At 51.7% G+C, this 13,820-nt stretch overlaps 4 protein-coding genes across 4 annotated transcripts; 2 read left to right on the top strand and 2 right to left on the bottom strand.

Annotated features, from left to right (window-relative positions):
• The first annotated feature begins 1,287 nt into the window (after positions 1 to 1,287).
• On the top strand, positions 1,288 to 2,639 carry BP01DRAFT_52593 (GPI anchored serine-threonine rich family protein). The gene is made up of 5 exons (XM_025579926.1): positions 1,288 to 1,391; positions 1,450 to 1,528; positions 1,585 to 1,719; positions 1,776 to 1,879; positions 2,250 to 2,639. Exons 1-5 carry the CDS (start codon positions 1,337 to 1,339, stop codon positions 2,390 to 2,392), a joined length of 516 nt encoding a protein of 171 aa, XP_025431038.1. The 5' UTR covers positions 1,288 to 1,336; the 3' UTR covers positions 2,393 to 2,639.
• Positions 2,640 to 3,517: 878 nt separating this feature from the next.
• BP01DRAFT_52548 (WD40 repeat domain-containing protein) lies at positions 3,518 to 5,957 on the bottom strand. The gene is made up of 7 exons (XM_025579925.1): positions 5,821 to 5,957; positions 5,501 to 5,643; positions 4,488 to 5,430; positions 4,150 to 4,435; positions 3,884 to 4,081; positions 3,748 to 3,823; positions 3,518 to 3,683 (listed from the first exon to the last, which is right to left on the bottom strand). Exons 1-7 carry the CDS (start codon positions 5,823 to 5,825, stop codon positions 3,541 to 3,543), a joined length of 1,794 nt encoding a protein of 597 aa, XP_025431037.1. The 5' UTR covers positions 5,826 to 5,957; the 3' UTR covers positions 3,518 to 3,540.
• Positions 5,958 to 6,720: 763 nt separating this feature from the next.
• Positions 6,721 to 8,840, bottom strand: gem1 (ERMES complex Ca(2+)-binding regulatory GTPase GEM1). The gene is made up of 2 exons (XM_025575086.1): positions 8,724 to 8,840; positions 6,721 to 8,667 (listed from the first exon to the last, which is right to left on the bottom strand). The coding sequence occupies exons 1-2, from the start codon at positions 8,731 to 8,733 to the stop codon at positions 6,776 to 6,778; spliced, it is 1,902 nt and encodes a 633-aa protein (XP_025431036.1). The 5' UTR covers positions 8,734 to 8,840; the 3' UTR covers positions 6,721 to 6,775.
• Positions 8,841 to 9,241: 401 nt separating this feature from the next.
• BP01DRAFT_356971 (SYLF and SH3 domain-containing protein) lies at positions 9,242 to 11,423 on the top strand. The gene is made up of 4 exons (XM_025575085.1): positions 9,242 to 9,645; positions 9,731 to 9,834; positions 9,910 to 10,976; positions 11,039 to 11,423. Exons 1-4 carry the CDS (start codon positions 9,603 to 9,605, stop codon positions 11,058 to 11,060), a joined length of 1,236 nt encoding a protein of 411 aa, XP_025431035.1. The 5' UTR covers positions 9,242 to 9,602; the 3' UTR covers positions 11,061 to 11,423.
• The last annotated feature ends 2,397 nt before the right edge of the window (positions 11,424 to 13,820 follow it).

Here is a 13,820-nt window from a genome sequence, read left to right as displayed (position 1 = left end):
ATCTTTGTTGTTGGTGAGGCCGAGTATAGGGGAACGATAATGGAAACAATGCTCTGTACCATTGACTTTCGGATTGACTTCCAGGTACTCCGTACCTTCCGAGGAATCAATGATGTTGCATGGTCGATCGACTAGATTTATTGATGGACTCTTGGGACAAGCAAAGCCTTTTTTCCACGCCATCAAAGTCAATTGAGCATCAATATGACTGGTCGGGTCAGCAGTGCATGATGTGATGTGTATTATCCTGGCGACCGACAATTCAGCAGCAAACCAAATGACTGCCTGGAGAGTCTGACTTTTGTCGTGGAACGTTATTGTCTCGCGTAGCTTGAATGCACAGTAACTCAACATACTGAATTCAACCGGGTTCGTCCCCGTCAGTTCCCACAAGAGGTCAATGTGACCTCAAGGTCTCTCCTATTTTCTGTCACAAAATCAATTATTGTTCACCTGAAAATCTCTTGGTCTGATGATGTTGTTCGGTTAAGATTATGCATCCGTTGCCGCTATGTATGCATCAACAGCTGTATGTTGGGAGAAGCTAGTGAAAACCGAAAACCTTAGTTGGTCTCAATCGGCATATCGAACAGGAAAGCGACACACACTGGTTTGTAGAAAGGTAGAAAGGGTCGGACTCCCTTGTCGCCGTTGAGAACATCATCTCCCATGAAAGGAGAAGAGGGATCGTGCCCTGCCAACACGAGGGGAGGGCGGAGGGAGGAGAGGAGAAAAGGGGATTCTCCTTTGTCGTGACTGATGGTCAGCAAAAAAATCTCCTATCAACCTCCTGTCAACCTCCTGTTGAAGCCCTGTGGGAATCAAAAAGACAGAGACTATCACGAGAATAAGGAATCGAACGCGTCTCCTGCAGGATGGATGGGAGAAGCTCCTTTGCGCAAATCAGACCAGTCACCTGCGGAAAACCCCATCCCTCGCATCACCACCACCTCCCAAAATAGACACAGGGCTTGGACTTATCCCCATCCCATAGTCCCTTCTTCCTTTCTTGTTGATTTCCTTTCCTTGTAACCTTTTCTTCCGATCGGTCAATCCGGTAGGAGAAAAATCCAGGATGATGACAGGATAGCGGGAGGGGGATTGAAGCTACTGACTGTATCGGTGCCCTAACTTAGTTACAGTCCTTTGCCATGTTGCGGTGTGTTGTAAGTTAGATGAAGTTATAAAAGCTGTCGTGTCCCAGATTTTGTTAATTGTTTATTCCATCTTCCAAAGCCAGTGTATAGCTTTCTCCATTTTAATTCATATTGTGTCTGCTGTGCAGATTTCCCCCTTCATCAATCATATTCTAATTACCCTTCAACCACTTGCCACCATGCGTTCCTTGAGCCTTCTTTTCGCCATTGTCGCCTTTGCTGCTTCAGCCCTGGGTAAGACCTCCAGATCCCCAGAGTTTGACTGGACTGCGAGACTGAGATGACTCTGCAGCCATGACCCTCACTGCGCCCAAGGCTGGCGACAAGGTCGACTTCAGCAAGCCGTACAAGATCACCTGGACGACGGTTCCGTACGTTTTCGAGCTTTGACCCCTCAATGCATAGGGATACTGACAGGTCGTACCAGTTCTGATCAGGACCAGGTCACTTTAGAGCTGGTGAATATGGCCTCCCAGCCTACGGTCAGTAAGGTCATTGCCGAGAATGTCAAGGTCTCGGCCGGTTCCTATACTGTGGACAAGATCACCGGAATCCCTGTTGCGTATGTTTTAACCCAACAGAGAGCAGGGCAGCAAGACTAATGGAGTTGGATAATAGTAATGGCTACCAAATCAATGCCATTGCCAACTCGACCCAGAACACCGGCATCCTGAGCCAGTCGAACCAGTTCAACGTCACTGCTGTGGGCAAAGTTGAGACGGGTAAGGATAATTTCACTTCAACACTATCACCACACACATTACCATCTACACCTAAATCACCTACACCTACACCTACACCTACATATACACCATCATTATCATCACAGTCAGCACCAGCACATGCACATGCACCACTATCAACCAGCACCCACACCCACATCCACACCAAAATCAAGTCACGCCCCTGCATCTTGCACAAGGCCTCTTCACCATCATCATCATCATCACTATCATCATCATCATCATCATCATCATCACTATCATCTAGCACCATCCCCTCCGCCTCCGTGAGACCGGGTGAGTACCGAAAGTACATGAAGTGAATATCTGACTAACCTGGTTTCTCCTCTGTGTGTTCTCTTGACAACAGCCACAGCATCTGCCACCACTGCCACCAAGACCGCTGCCTCAGCCACTGCCTCGGCCGGCGCTGCCTCGAGTGTCATGACGCTCAGCGGCCCCCTCGCCGTGCTCAGCGCCCTCGTGTTGAGCATCTTTGCCGGAGTGCTGTAAACGACCCGTACCGATTGGACCCTATTTCCTTTGCCATGGCCCAAGGGAAGTGCCAGTGAGACAAGCCATCACGCCCAATGTGTGCCGTTCGCCTGTCCGTCACCAAACTAACCGACCCGATACTACCTACCCACCTCTTTCCTCCCTTCCTCCCTTCCATCCTCTCTTAAGATCCTAATCCAGGGTAAGGGTGTATATAACCACCGTGCTCGATACGATCCGAGTATGAGTGGTCCCGCACAAATAGCTTCAAACTTGCTTTTCACATTACTGGGTACCTTATGTATCCCCTATCAGCGTGTCATTATCTTTTGAGTTATACCGTGCCTAGATATCTACCTAGTATCTACCTTTCGCCCCCTTTTGCCAGCATACACATGATCCTTCCTTTTGATGAGATACTGTACAAGCGCATGTTATTGGCCCCCCCCCAAGTACCCAAGATTCCCTCTCGGAATTGTTCGCCCTTTAAAACTTCCCTTCTCCCTTCATACCTCCCACGAGTGATGTATCACGGTTTTTTGATTTTGATAATAATTGATTGATTGATTGATTGAAGATATTGACGGAGCAATTCCCCCAACACCATCTACAAAGTTTTCATGTTATGTCGATAATGTAAGAAAAGGAGGATTGTGACGCCAGCGCCATTGTCTTTATCGGCTGGTTTCCTGGTTGCTCGGGTCTTCTTGGGACAAGGTTGATAGTAGAGGTAGTTAATATCACTTCTCCGAGTATTGACATCCATCCTCTTTGTGGAGAGGGTTTCTGGTCTCCGTTGCCAGTGCAGTCATTCGATTCCCCTGGGGGAGGAGTGACTTCCTTAGCCATGTATGAGGAGGCACTGTGCACAGGATCCCGCCCGGCTCCATCATCTGCTGAGTGACTCGAGCTTCCCTCGGCTGTCGCTGACTCTATTATTACCAGTGATTTAAGGAATAACCAATACTGTATGTAGTCTAGGGCACGCAGAATAGTAAGCAACACACAAACTGACAATCGATGTTTCGATAAGTGTTTCATTTCATCGGGGTATAGACCTCATCGTCGAGAGAACCGACCCATCATTACAGACTATGTACAAAAGATCGAGGATGGATGAAGGGCTCTCCTTCCAGTTTCAGGTCCTGTTCTCTGCAACATTGGACTTAGAGTGATCCCATCACCGAGTCCCCGAGCGCGGAACCGGAGCCCGACGCTGCGGCACTGGCGCTGATGGCCGGGGAGGACGTGTGATCGTAATAGTCCTCGTTGATGCCTTCTCGTGGACGATCCCAGGTGCGGATATGCCCTGTGTGGGATTGAGAGGTTAGCGTACTTTAGGAAATTTTCAGAAGGGAAAAGAGGGTGTCTACCTTCGAGAGAGGATGTCATGATGGAGTTTTCCTGGAACCCCAGCCAGCAAATTGGGTCTTCTCCAACGATCTTGGACTATGATGGAGTGGGCTGTCAGTCGCGCAGGAACGGAGGAGCTGGGAAGGGGTAGCTCACCATGATCGGCGGCAAGAGAGCCGTGCGCGCCCTGGGCTCCACGGGATGGCGGACGGTGGGGTCGTAGCTGCTGTAGGTATCGGCGGTCTGTTGCGAGTCGGACCGGACGCGGTTCCCGGCACTATCGGCTCGGTGTCGATTGCCAAGCGGCGTGTTGGTCACAATCATGCTGGTTCGTTGACGCGCGTTCGCTTGGTGCTGGGAACGGTGTGAGCCACAAGATCGAGCGGGACCGATGGTGCGTGGTTTGGGCCTGTGATACATACCACTCGGGGACGGTGTAGCATGCCCACGCTAAAGTCCCACAGCAACAACCGGCAATCATCACCAACACTGCCAAACCGGTAGTTCCTGTCGTCGCAGCGCCAGGGATCGAAAGCTACCGCCGAAACCCAAGAGTTGTGGCCTTGGCATCGGGCTACAATCTTTCGTTCTGGTAGGGACCAGATGGTGACCAGATCGTCCTGACCACCGGTTACGATATATTTGCCGTCGGGCGACCAGCATACGCAGATAAGGCCGCCATAGTAACTGCGGAAGATGTCAAGAACCCTAGCAGCAGTTAGCACCCCAGATCTGTGATAACCATAAATAGCTTGCATACTCCTCTCTGAGGTAGTCCATCACCCGCAAAGACCCATCCTCCAAGACGATGGCCAGATGCCTGCGGTCCGGAGAAAATGCAAATTGAGTGATCTTTTGGTTGGCGACTTTCCACAAGGACACGGGGTTCGTCTTCTGGTTCTTGGAGTTGACCGACTTCAGAATCTGCAACGGCTGCCGACCCGACGATTTCAGCATTTCAGCTGAAGAACTAGTCATCTCAGGTGTGAAGAGCGCATCTTCTTTCTCCTTGTCATAGACCACCAACTGGCCATTGGCATGGGCAGCCATGAAGAGGCTCTCCGATCCCGGAATCCATTTGATATGTGTTACGGCGGAGTTGGCAACCACCCCATTCTTGTTGATGCGCGCGTATTTCTGAGAGATCGGCTCGTACCATATTATGTCCCCAGCCGACGAACCCATGACGATGTCGATGTGCGAAGAGCTCTTCGTTAGCTCGTTGATATCGTGGCTCAAGATGTGCGCTTTCGTGAAAAGAATTTTCGCCAGCGGCTCTTCCTTTTGCTTCGAACTGAGATCCAGCCATTGGAATGCGCGATTAATATTTGCGAACGCGAAAAAGCCGTCAGGGCTGCGATCGTTAAGGCGTTTTGTCAGCGATTCATGGGTAATCACCCGTGAAACAAATGACGAGCTGCTCTTAACGATGTTGTTCTTAGGTTTCCTCCTCTTGAGGCCTTCTCTGACCGGCGGGGCGACGAGTGCGGGGTTCCCATCGCCAAACAGCGGTGCCGTGGCAGTTCCATTCAACGTGTATATGGGTGCTTTGCTTTGATTGCTGACTTGGACCAGCGAAAGTTTAACGCCTGAGGTTGGCGGAGTCACGCCGGTCGCGAGAGGGTTGGGGTTGATGACAGGCGCTTCGGAAGGATGGGGCGGCGGGGTTGCGAGATGGAGGTCATCTTTCAGGTGATAAGTCCCTATTAGAGTGGTTTCTCCGTGTCAGTGGATCGATAATATGCCTCCGCGGGCGCAGTAGGGCCAACACACCTTCTCCAACCTGCAGCGGGCAACCGCCCTCGGGATGGCTGATAATGTTGTTTGTCTCTACCACAGGCACCGCCATGCCGTTGGATGCACCAGCTGCATATGCGACCGGAACGGTGTAGCGGGGCGGGGGCGGGGGAAGGACGCTGGATTTGAATGATCAGTCAATAGAGCCGTCATAATTCGTGTCAAGCGGGGAGGGAGACGGGACTGTCTCTGGGAAACCTCCAGGAACTCAGGCGCCGGACCTATGATGCTGCTGCACCAGGCGGAGATAAGGGACAGGAAACGGATAACCAGGGTGCGCTCGGAGTGTGTCTTACAACATGGCTGCGGTTGCAACAGGGCTCTCGCGGGAACCAATTGAGGGTCAATGCAAGGATTCTCTGGGTCAATATGGTACGACCGGGGCATAGGCTGGCTAGTCAGGCAATCGTCGATGCGAGGTGGACGATGCTGCCAGGGTATAAAGTCCCTCAAGAGCGGCACCAACAACGGGTGCCACTCACGGCGGCCCTTTTCGCTGCTTTTCAGTTATGAAGAGGTGTTGATAGGGCTAGGCGTTGACTACGACTGAGATCGTAGGAGCTAGATGGGTAGAAGAAGCGACAATCCGCAGCAGAGAGATAAATGGACCGAGAAGGGCGGGTTGGGACACTGCTATGCGCGGAAGGGAAGTGAATCCGCGGGCGTTCCTGGTAGTTTAAGTAGATCTCGGAGCGGGGAGAGAAAGGGACAGGGGAGATAATCCGGGCACGAATCGGCTGAGTTCACAAGAACGACTTGAAGTCAAGAGTTGGGAAGAGAGTTGGGGGGGGAGGGAGGCTGGCAAGAGGACGAGTGGACGGACGATGGACGGGGAATCTGGAGCTGACGGGCCAGCCAGCCGGTGGTCATTATTCCGGGGTTAACTAAACTCATGGTGTAAGTTAAGAGCCTAAGAGGCAGGTTTGCGCGTGGGGCCGGGGCCAGCCGCCGACTTCTCAACACTACTGGACTACTAGTCATTTCATACCGGGAAATCTTCGAGCCGATCACGGCGGGGTTCTATCTGCCACTGCACTTTTTGACCTTACGCGATTTGAGCTAGGAGAAGGTACGTTTTGAACGATATTCAGAGCAATGAAGTACCGTTCTTCCTCCCTCAGCATAATAGCATACAAGCATACAGGTATTCAAGCATTCAAGGCATTGCCCAGTCAGGCACAACTCGGCAGGGGTATCTGGGTTTCCGACTATTCATACATAAGTGTTATTGGGACTCAAACAGCGCCCTCTTCAGACCCCGCTGCCACTGACTCTCCGCCAAATCATCACTGCTGCTGCCCCCGCGCAGACAACCGCCCCCAAGGCTATACCCCACGACATCCACTTGCCTTCCACATCTTCCTCACTCCGCGGAAAAGCCGTGCTGGGTTCCATGGCCGCCTCCGCGATATGAACAAAGACCTCTTGAATTGAGCTCCACGTAGCGCTGACATGGAGCGGTGGACTGGGCATGTTCAGCATGGCCGTGTATTCATGAGGTTGATGCTCGGCCCGCTGAGTGGTCCGGTCCAAGTCCGCCTTGAGTGCCACGAAAACGCTTGCAAGCTCTTCAAGGTGCGGGTACTTGGCCCGGAGGGCTGGAATATATGCGAAGGAATCCGGGTCAGACGAGTCGTATGTGTATACAATAACGTCGCACTGGTCTAAAAGCTTGGCCTGATTTTCCAGGATCGCCGGCTCTAATTCTCCAAGCTCATCCAGAATCAGATAGCACTGCTTACCCCCCGGGAGCTCAACGGTGTTCACAGCCGTCCGGGGTTGGATAGTGGGATGATATGTGGCGCTAAACCCTCGCGAGAGAAAAGCATCTAGCAGGGCCGATTTGCCGGATCCCGGAGCTCCAAGCACGTGGCCGAGGACAACATTGCGCCCCACACGCCCGGGTCGTCTCCGTCGCTTTCGTGGACGCGTGACTTTAAGCGCCGCCGTAGTGGAAGGATTGCTGCGGTCGGATGACTCGAATCCCAGATACGCTAGATACTCAAGCGTGGTCTTGGGTGATGTAAAGGTGGTCATGCTCCACTGTGCAAGCCAGCCCTGAAGGGTGACATGACCGGCCTCATTTCGCACGGTGGAAGACGGGAATGAGCCATCCGCCCACGAGGCAGGTAACCCTGGTGTCGGCGCAAACAACGACGCCAGCTCGGCGTCGTTCAAGCCACCATCATTGTCCTTGTCGGATAACAGGAACAAATTGACGAAGAACCGATAGCCCTCTGGCGATAGTTCAGCTGATGCATAAGGGGGAACTTCGAATCTCGGGTGAAGAAAGTTCTCCTGTAGCGACAGGTTGTCTGTATATTGAAATGCCCGCAGAATGATCCAGACTGTCTCGTGACGACCTTTTTCAGCGTACATCTTATTCAGATGAATGAACCCACGGCAGTCGATGCCCGAGGGAGTGACCGAGTGTGGGTGTCCCCTTTGTATGGTTTCCTTGATATGGACCAAGTCCTCTTGACTCAAAGGCTTCTCAAAACAGCGCATCTGGAAATCCTCGATCTCTTTATCACTGAGGTAACCATCTCGATCCTTGTCACTCAAATAGAAAATGCGCTGCAGTGCAGCGACAGCAGCGGGTTTAAGGGCAGACTCCTTGGAGTCGAAAAGTGGTGCGATGGGATGCGTGACAGCTTTCTGGCAAAGGAAGAAGGCTTCATTGACATTTCGATGCTCGCGGGCACTGGTGCGTATACATGAGTCGATCTCCTTGAATTCTGCCATCAGCGGGAGCATCTCCTCTTCAATGACTTGGGTCTCCGTGTGGTCCGCGGCCAAATCAGATTTGTTTGCGCAGAGAACCACAGGTACGTTGACTCCTAAGGACCGGAAATGCGGCAGCCAAAACAGGGCTACTCTCTCGTAACTGTAGTGATCCGAGTAGACAAGCAAGATCACGTTCGATTTCCGGATCTCCCTTGCCAGGTTATTCCGCTCCTGGGGGAGCGCGGAGGTGTCCACCACTGTTGTTGTCGTGACATTTTCGGGAGTCCCAATGGTCGGAGGAATTGTGATCTGGGGTAAGACGGGTTGGATCTTGTTCGTGACGAAGACTCCTTTGACGAGGGAAGTGATCAGGCTGGACTTGCCAGTACCCTCGTCTCCACAGACGCAGATTCGCACTGGGGGTGCTGTCAGCAACCGTAAGTTAACACCAATCGTGATCGGCCTGTCGAACCTGTAGCCATCAGGGAGTGGATTTGAGAAAGGCAGCTACTAGCACCCCTTCCCTGATCATTGAGACATCACTTCTGGCACTTGTCGACATGCAACCGAACAATCGGATGTGGTTGAAGAATGACGAGAATGAGAGCTTCCAAGCTCCGATCGGCTTGATGGGAGACCTGTGGATTGGTCCGGCGGTGGCTGTGCCGGTTGTGCAGCCTCAGGTTTCAATTGGCTGGACCGCATGGATGTGCACCTCATATACTGTATGACCAGGGATTTTATCTACGCTCGAGCATCGAGATGGCAGGAAAGACCCTGTCGCATCACATCGGGGTTCCAAAATATGAGCGACAAGAGCCTGTTCTAACGACTCCGATCTGTTTCAATGGCTTTGGTTGCATAAGTTGCGGCAGCCGGATGTTAAGGAAGCCGACCGCAGTTAGGAAAACCTCAGCCACAGAACGTAATGAAGACGAACGAAGAGCGCCGTCACCTCGGGCTTGATATCGCAGGCTTAAGCACATCCTATCTGACCTTTCGTCAAAGCCCACCACTGGAGATTATCGGACGACCAGATGAATCGTGGTGCAGTCGCTTATGGTCAGCTTGGATTGCCAGCAAACATACACTATACATACAGTAAGGTACATCGTTTGCGAAAGAGGGTGGATGCCAGCCCGTCATTTGGGTTCCACTTCCGGTCGCTCCCTCAGACCAAAGCAACCTAAAGGTTATCAACAGCTTTCTTTGCTATTCCCTGACTCTTCTCTCTCACTTTCGCACACTCTGTCATCCCTCTCTTTCTTCCATTCCTCTCTTCTTCTTTTCTCTCTCTCTCTTTCCCTTCCCTTTTGTCACACGTTTCCCAGGTTTTGGAGCGGTTTCCAAGATGCCTCTCGGAATTCACAACCCGCTACCTTCGTCTCTGTCAAGTACGCATTACTCCGCCCGCTTTCCAACTTCCCCGCAATCAACTCGAAAAAGCCATTGAGCATGAACTAACCAGCGAGACAACAGGCGAATGCAAAAAGGCTGGCAAAATTCTTGCATCCTTCGTGGACCCACGACAAGCTTTTGGCCCTGATAAGGTCATTCCTCCTGAAATTCTAGCCGGTGCTAAAGTAAGTGGGCAAAGCCTGTCTCTGTCCTGGTCATTCCGTGGCGTTTTTGCCTTAGGCTGACCGCTCTTTCGCCAGGGCCTCGCCATTCTTACTGTCCTGAAAGCCGGCTTTCTGGGCTCCGCTCGGTTCGGTTCAGGGGTCGTTGTCGCCCGCCTCGCAGATGGCACTTGGTCGGCTCCCTCGGCCATTGCGACAGCAGGTGCCGGGTTTGGAGGCCAAATAGGGTTTGAATTGACCGACTTCGTCTTCATCCTCAACGATGCTGCCGCCGTTCGCACATTTTCGCAAGTGGGGACCTTGACACTAGGTGGTAATGTCTCGATTGCTGCTGGACCGATCGGGCGAAATGCCGAGGCTGCAGGCGCGGCAAGCACGAAGGGTGTCGCGGCGGTGTTCTCATACTCCAAGACTAAGGGTCTGTTTGCTGGTGTGAGTTTAGAGGGCAGCATGCTCGTGGAGCGCAAAGATGCGAACGAGAAGATGTACAACAGTCGAGTCTCGGCAAAACAGCTACTGAGCGGAACCATCCGGCCTCCTCCTGCGGCAGAACCCCTGCTACGTGTTCTGAGCTCCCGCGCTTTCTATGGCAACTCTCGGCAAGGAGACACGATGTATAATGACATTCCTGTCTATGACGATAGCCATGACGATGTGGTGTGGGAGGGTCGACGAGGCGATGCCTACGGAGAAGGCGTGCGGCGGGAGCGCACGGGAGTGAATAGCAATGACGACTATGAGTACCGGGATCGCCCTCGTCGTGCGAATACGTGGGCCGATGATATCTATGACCGACCTGCGGCAGGTCTGAGTCGATCATCCACGACCCGCAATAGCAGCCGCCCGGATGCCTACGAGACTTTTAACCGCAATCGTAGCAACACTGCTCCTATCGATGAGGATTATGTGTATTCCGACCGCAAACCCAGTCGCCCCACAGCTCCAAAGCCAATTTTTGGACAAAGGACAGGAGCTGCTCCTACACTTCGGCAGGATCAGGCAATTGCGTTGTACACATTTGACGCTGACCAGGAAGGCGACCTGGGCTTCAAGAAAGGCGATATTATCACGATCCTCAAGCGGACTGAAAAGGCCGAGGATTGGTGGACGGGGCGGATTGGAGATCGAGTTGGAATTTTCCCCAGGTAAGTATCATTGCTGATAAAGATCTGAAGTTCATGTGGGGAGACTAATCCCTCATGTGTAGCAATTATGTCGAGACTGCTTAAACCCTTGATTCCCCTGCTTTAGCTCACGCGAAATGATATTCTTATGACAACCCACTTTCCGTCCGTTCTCAGTGCTTTCCTGAACACTCGTCCTACTTTACCCTTTCAGTTTCGCATAGGTGCCGTTTTCTCTTGCAAAGATGTGTCCTTCATGCAATTTTAGGTAGCCGTTCTGGACATTCTTATATCAGCGCCGGAGTTCACATTGAGTTGATTAGTGAACGCAGATTCAGTTTGCACAGATAGGCATGATCTAGGGTTCCATACTTGATTCTTGCGTTTTCAACTGGGCTGCGCTTTGGATGCGCAGGTTCGTGATTATGCATAGTTACCGTCTCCGCTTCCAGTCTATACATAAGCTTCTCCTTTGAATATCATATCGAGTCAACCTGACAGGCTACGAAGTGGTGGACTGGCGTATCTTCCGGCGGGCTTAAATGGCATGATTGGATAAGTCTCAGCCTCCCTTGTAGTGGGGTTAGCTGCCGCTTAATTGACATGAACCACCCCCCTTGCACGGGCATCTAGGAGTGAAAACAAAGACTCTGGTCCGTGTTGATTTAATGTCGCTGGAAAGTGGCTGGCTGTCCGAGAGTTTTTAAGAGGCATGTCCGTCCTCTGCCCGGTGTGTTTGTCATGATTGATGAATGCGCATTCTTTACTGCAGTCGATTGAACTCCTTTACGGGCTGCCCCTTCAGGAGGGAGGTCATCTGGGCCCTTACGCCTGAGCAATTTGCAATCATGGGTCAAGGACACTCACTGGGAGGAACCACCTCCTCACGTGTAATGCGCGCACTCATAGGCAAGGCCTCGGCTGAAGGAAGGGCGGGTGGCCGATGAGATGGATGGTCGATAACATTCCTGTCAGTTTCTCAATTCCCCTCGTGCTGCCACTGAAATGTCATTAGCTTTCATTCTTCCGCTCTGTCGGTCCCTTGACAATCAATCATTTAAAGAGCACCACAGAAAGTGGGGTAGTAGTATCCTCTTCCCTGGAGAGGCTCAATACGCGAGGCTCCCTGGAGTACACTCCTCAGTCGTTACTGGCAGCGCAACCCATCCACAAGACAGCTCCTCTCTTTTACGAGGCCAGGAGGCCTTGCAGTGACTTTTAGCATGCTTTGGTGATAAACTGGTCAATCTTGATTACTGTGTATGGGCGTCAAGCTGAAAAAGCTGACAGCTTGATGGATATGTGATACTCTGTAAGGGAAGGCGGGAGCACTTGTTAATACTGTAAAAACCCTACCGTAGTTATCGTCCTGGGTATGGATTGGCGGAGGCGGAGCAGCCGACACCCCTTGAAGCCTCCATGCTGCATCACAAACTGCAGGTTCAAGGCGACCAGGGTTTAGCGCAAGTCTCATCTGCACATGGTATACACTTGATGTATCTTAGACCACGACTTCTTTGTTGTCCAGTATATCTAGGTAAATATGGCCAAAGACGACTGAAGTGAGGGGAGAGAATTGACCATTGAGGTGGGGGGGAGGAGGAGGGCACAGAAAATAAGACCGTGCCAGTTGTCAATGCTAACCCACCAACAGCACGGGGTAATGTTGATCATTGATCGTCTACTGCAAGCAAGCGCGCGAACGAACGGACGGGGAGGGATGGAGTCGACTAAGGTACAGGTACAGTTAACTACAGTTAACTAAGTACTCCTACTAGTCACTCATACCTACTTTAGTTTTAAGCTGCCAGTTGCTCGATGGATGGATCGATCGATCAGCTGTGGAGAGAGCAGAAGGCTGAGTCAGCCGATACTTCGGCCTGCGCGGAATTCGAACCGTTCATTTTGTTTTGTTTTGTTACTGCCCACCCACTTCAAGTTATTATTATGCATCCAATCCATGGGAACTGCATCTACTGTACTTCTAAATTTTACTTGACGGGGTCTAGGGAACCTTTTATGTCTTTTCACTGCTCCCTCGTGGGGCATCGTACCTGACGGAACGGTGTGCCTGATCTAATCTCTACTACTCTAAACCACAACCCATCTTCAAGACGAATCTTCCAGATCGGCTGTGAATTTGTATATGGGGGGGCTTGCTCTGATACAGACCGTCCACCCCACTCAGGAGGACATTCTCCCCTGATATTCCCACCTTTCTTCCTTCTTCTATACTTTTTAGATTGCTGCTCTATCTCAGAAGAGCAAAGGTCGTTCTCACCGGTGTCGCGAGAGGCATACTTACGAGACTTCTTGTCCGATCATCGTGTCCAGACCGACCGAACCAGCAACCAACCAAACCAGGCCAAAATCACTCCTCGCAGGGTCTTCTTTTTTCTTTACTTGGTGCAGGCAGGCAATGGTGGTACTTACCTCTTAGTATTACTACTACTACTACTACTAAGTTACTAAGTTAACTTGACTTCCAACTGCTGTGAATTTCCCCATCTTTCTCATCCTTTCCCTATTATCCTTTTCCTTCACCACCAACCAAATAGCAACAACCACGGCCACTCCCCTTCTCCTCAGCCTCGTTCCCTGGCTCTTCTCCTCCTCCTCCTTCTGATTCTTCAATCCTGCTTTTTCTCCTTTCACTTCCCTCCCCTCCCCCTCCCCTCTTCATCTCCAAGTCGAGACTGCTCGCTACTCTACCCTCCCACCTCCCTGGACGTTTGGTCGCCGGATGCCTAGCCGTCATCGTCGCTGCTCACTCCTGGTCACCCTGGTGGTTGCTCCTCTTCGTCGACAATACTTTTCCCCGCTCTGATGATTCCATGACTATCCTTTACTTGTCTACTTCTGCGA

Source organism: Aspergillus saccharolyticus (genome assembly GCF_003184585.1).
Source record: "Aspergillus saccharolyticus JOP 1030-1 unplaced genomic scaffold BP01scaffold_16, whole genome shotgun sequence".
NCBI lineage: Eukaryota > Fungi > Ascomycota > Eurotiomycetes > Eurotiales > Aspergillaceae > Aspergillus > Aspergillus saccharolyticus.
This window is presented reverse-complemented; position numbering and strand designations above follow the sequence as displayed.

Bases quoted from the DNA above. Each gene is read 5' to 3' on its own strand.
- BP01DRAFT_52593 (XM_025579926.1), top strand. From the start codon at position 1,337: ATGCGTTCCTTGAGCCTTCTTTTCGCCATTGTCGCCTTTGCTGCTTCA. The intron at 1,392-1,449 runs GTAAGACCTCCA...ATGACTCTGCAG, and splicing joins CTTTGCTGCTTCAGCCCTGG to CCATGACCCTCACTGCGCCC. The intron at 1,880-2,249 runs GTAAGGATAATT...TCTTGACAACAG, and splicing joins TGTGGGCAAAGTTGAGACGG to CCACAGCATCTGCCACCACT.
- BP01DRAFT_52548 (XM_025579925.1), bottom strand. The intron at 5,431-5,500 runs GTGTGTTGGCCC...CCACTCTAATAG, and splicing joins CCCGCTGCAGGTTGGAGAAG to GGACTTATCACCTGAAAGAT. The intron at 3,684-3,747 runs GTAGACACCCTC...AATCCCACACAG, and splicing joins CATGACATCCTCTCTCGAAG to GGCATATCCGCACCTGGGAT.
- BP01DRAFT_356971 (XM_025575085.1), top strand. From the start codon at position 9,603: ATGCCTCTCGGAATTCACAACCCGCTACCTTCGTCTCTGTCAA. The intron at 9,835-9,909 runs GTAAGTGGGCAA...CTCTTTCGCCAG, and splicing joins AAATTCTAGCCGGTGCTAAA to GGCCTCGCCATTCTTACTGT. The intron at 10,977-11,038 runs GTAAGTATCATT...CCTCATGTGTAG, and splicing joins CGAGTTGGAATTTTCCCCAG to CAATTATGTCGAGACTGCTT.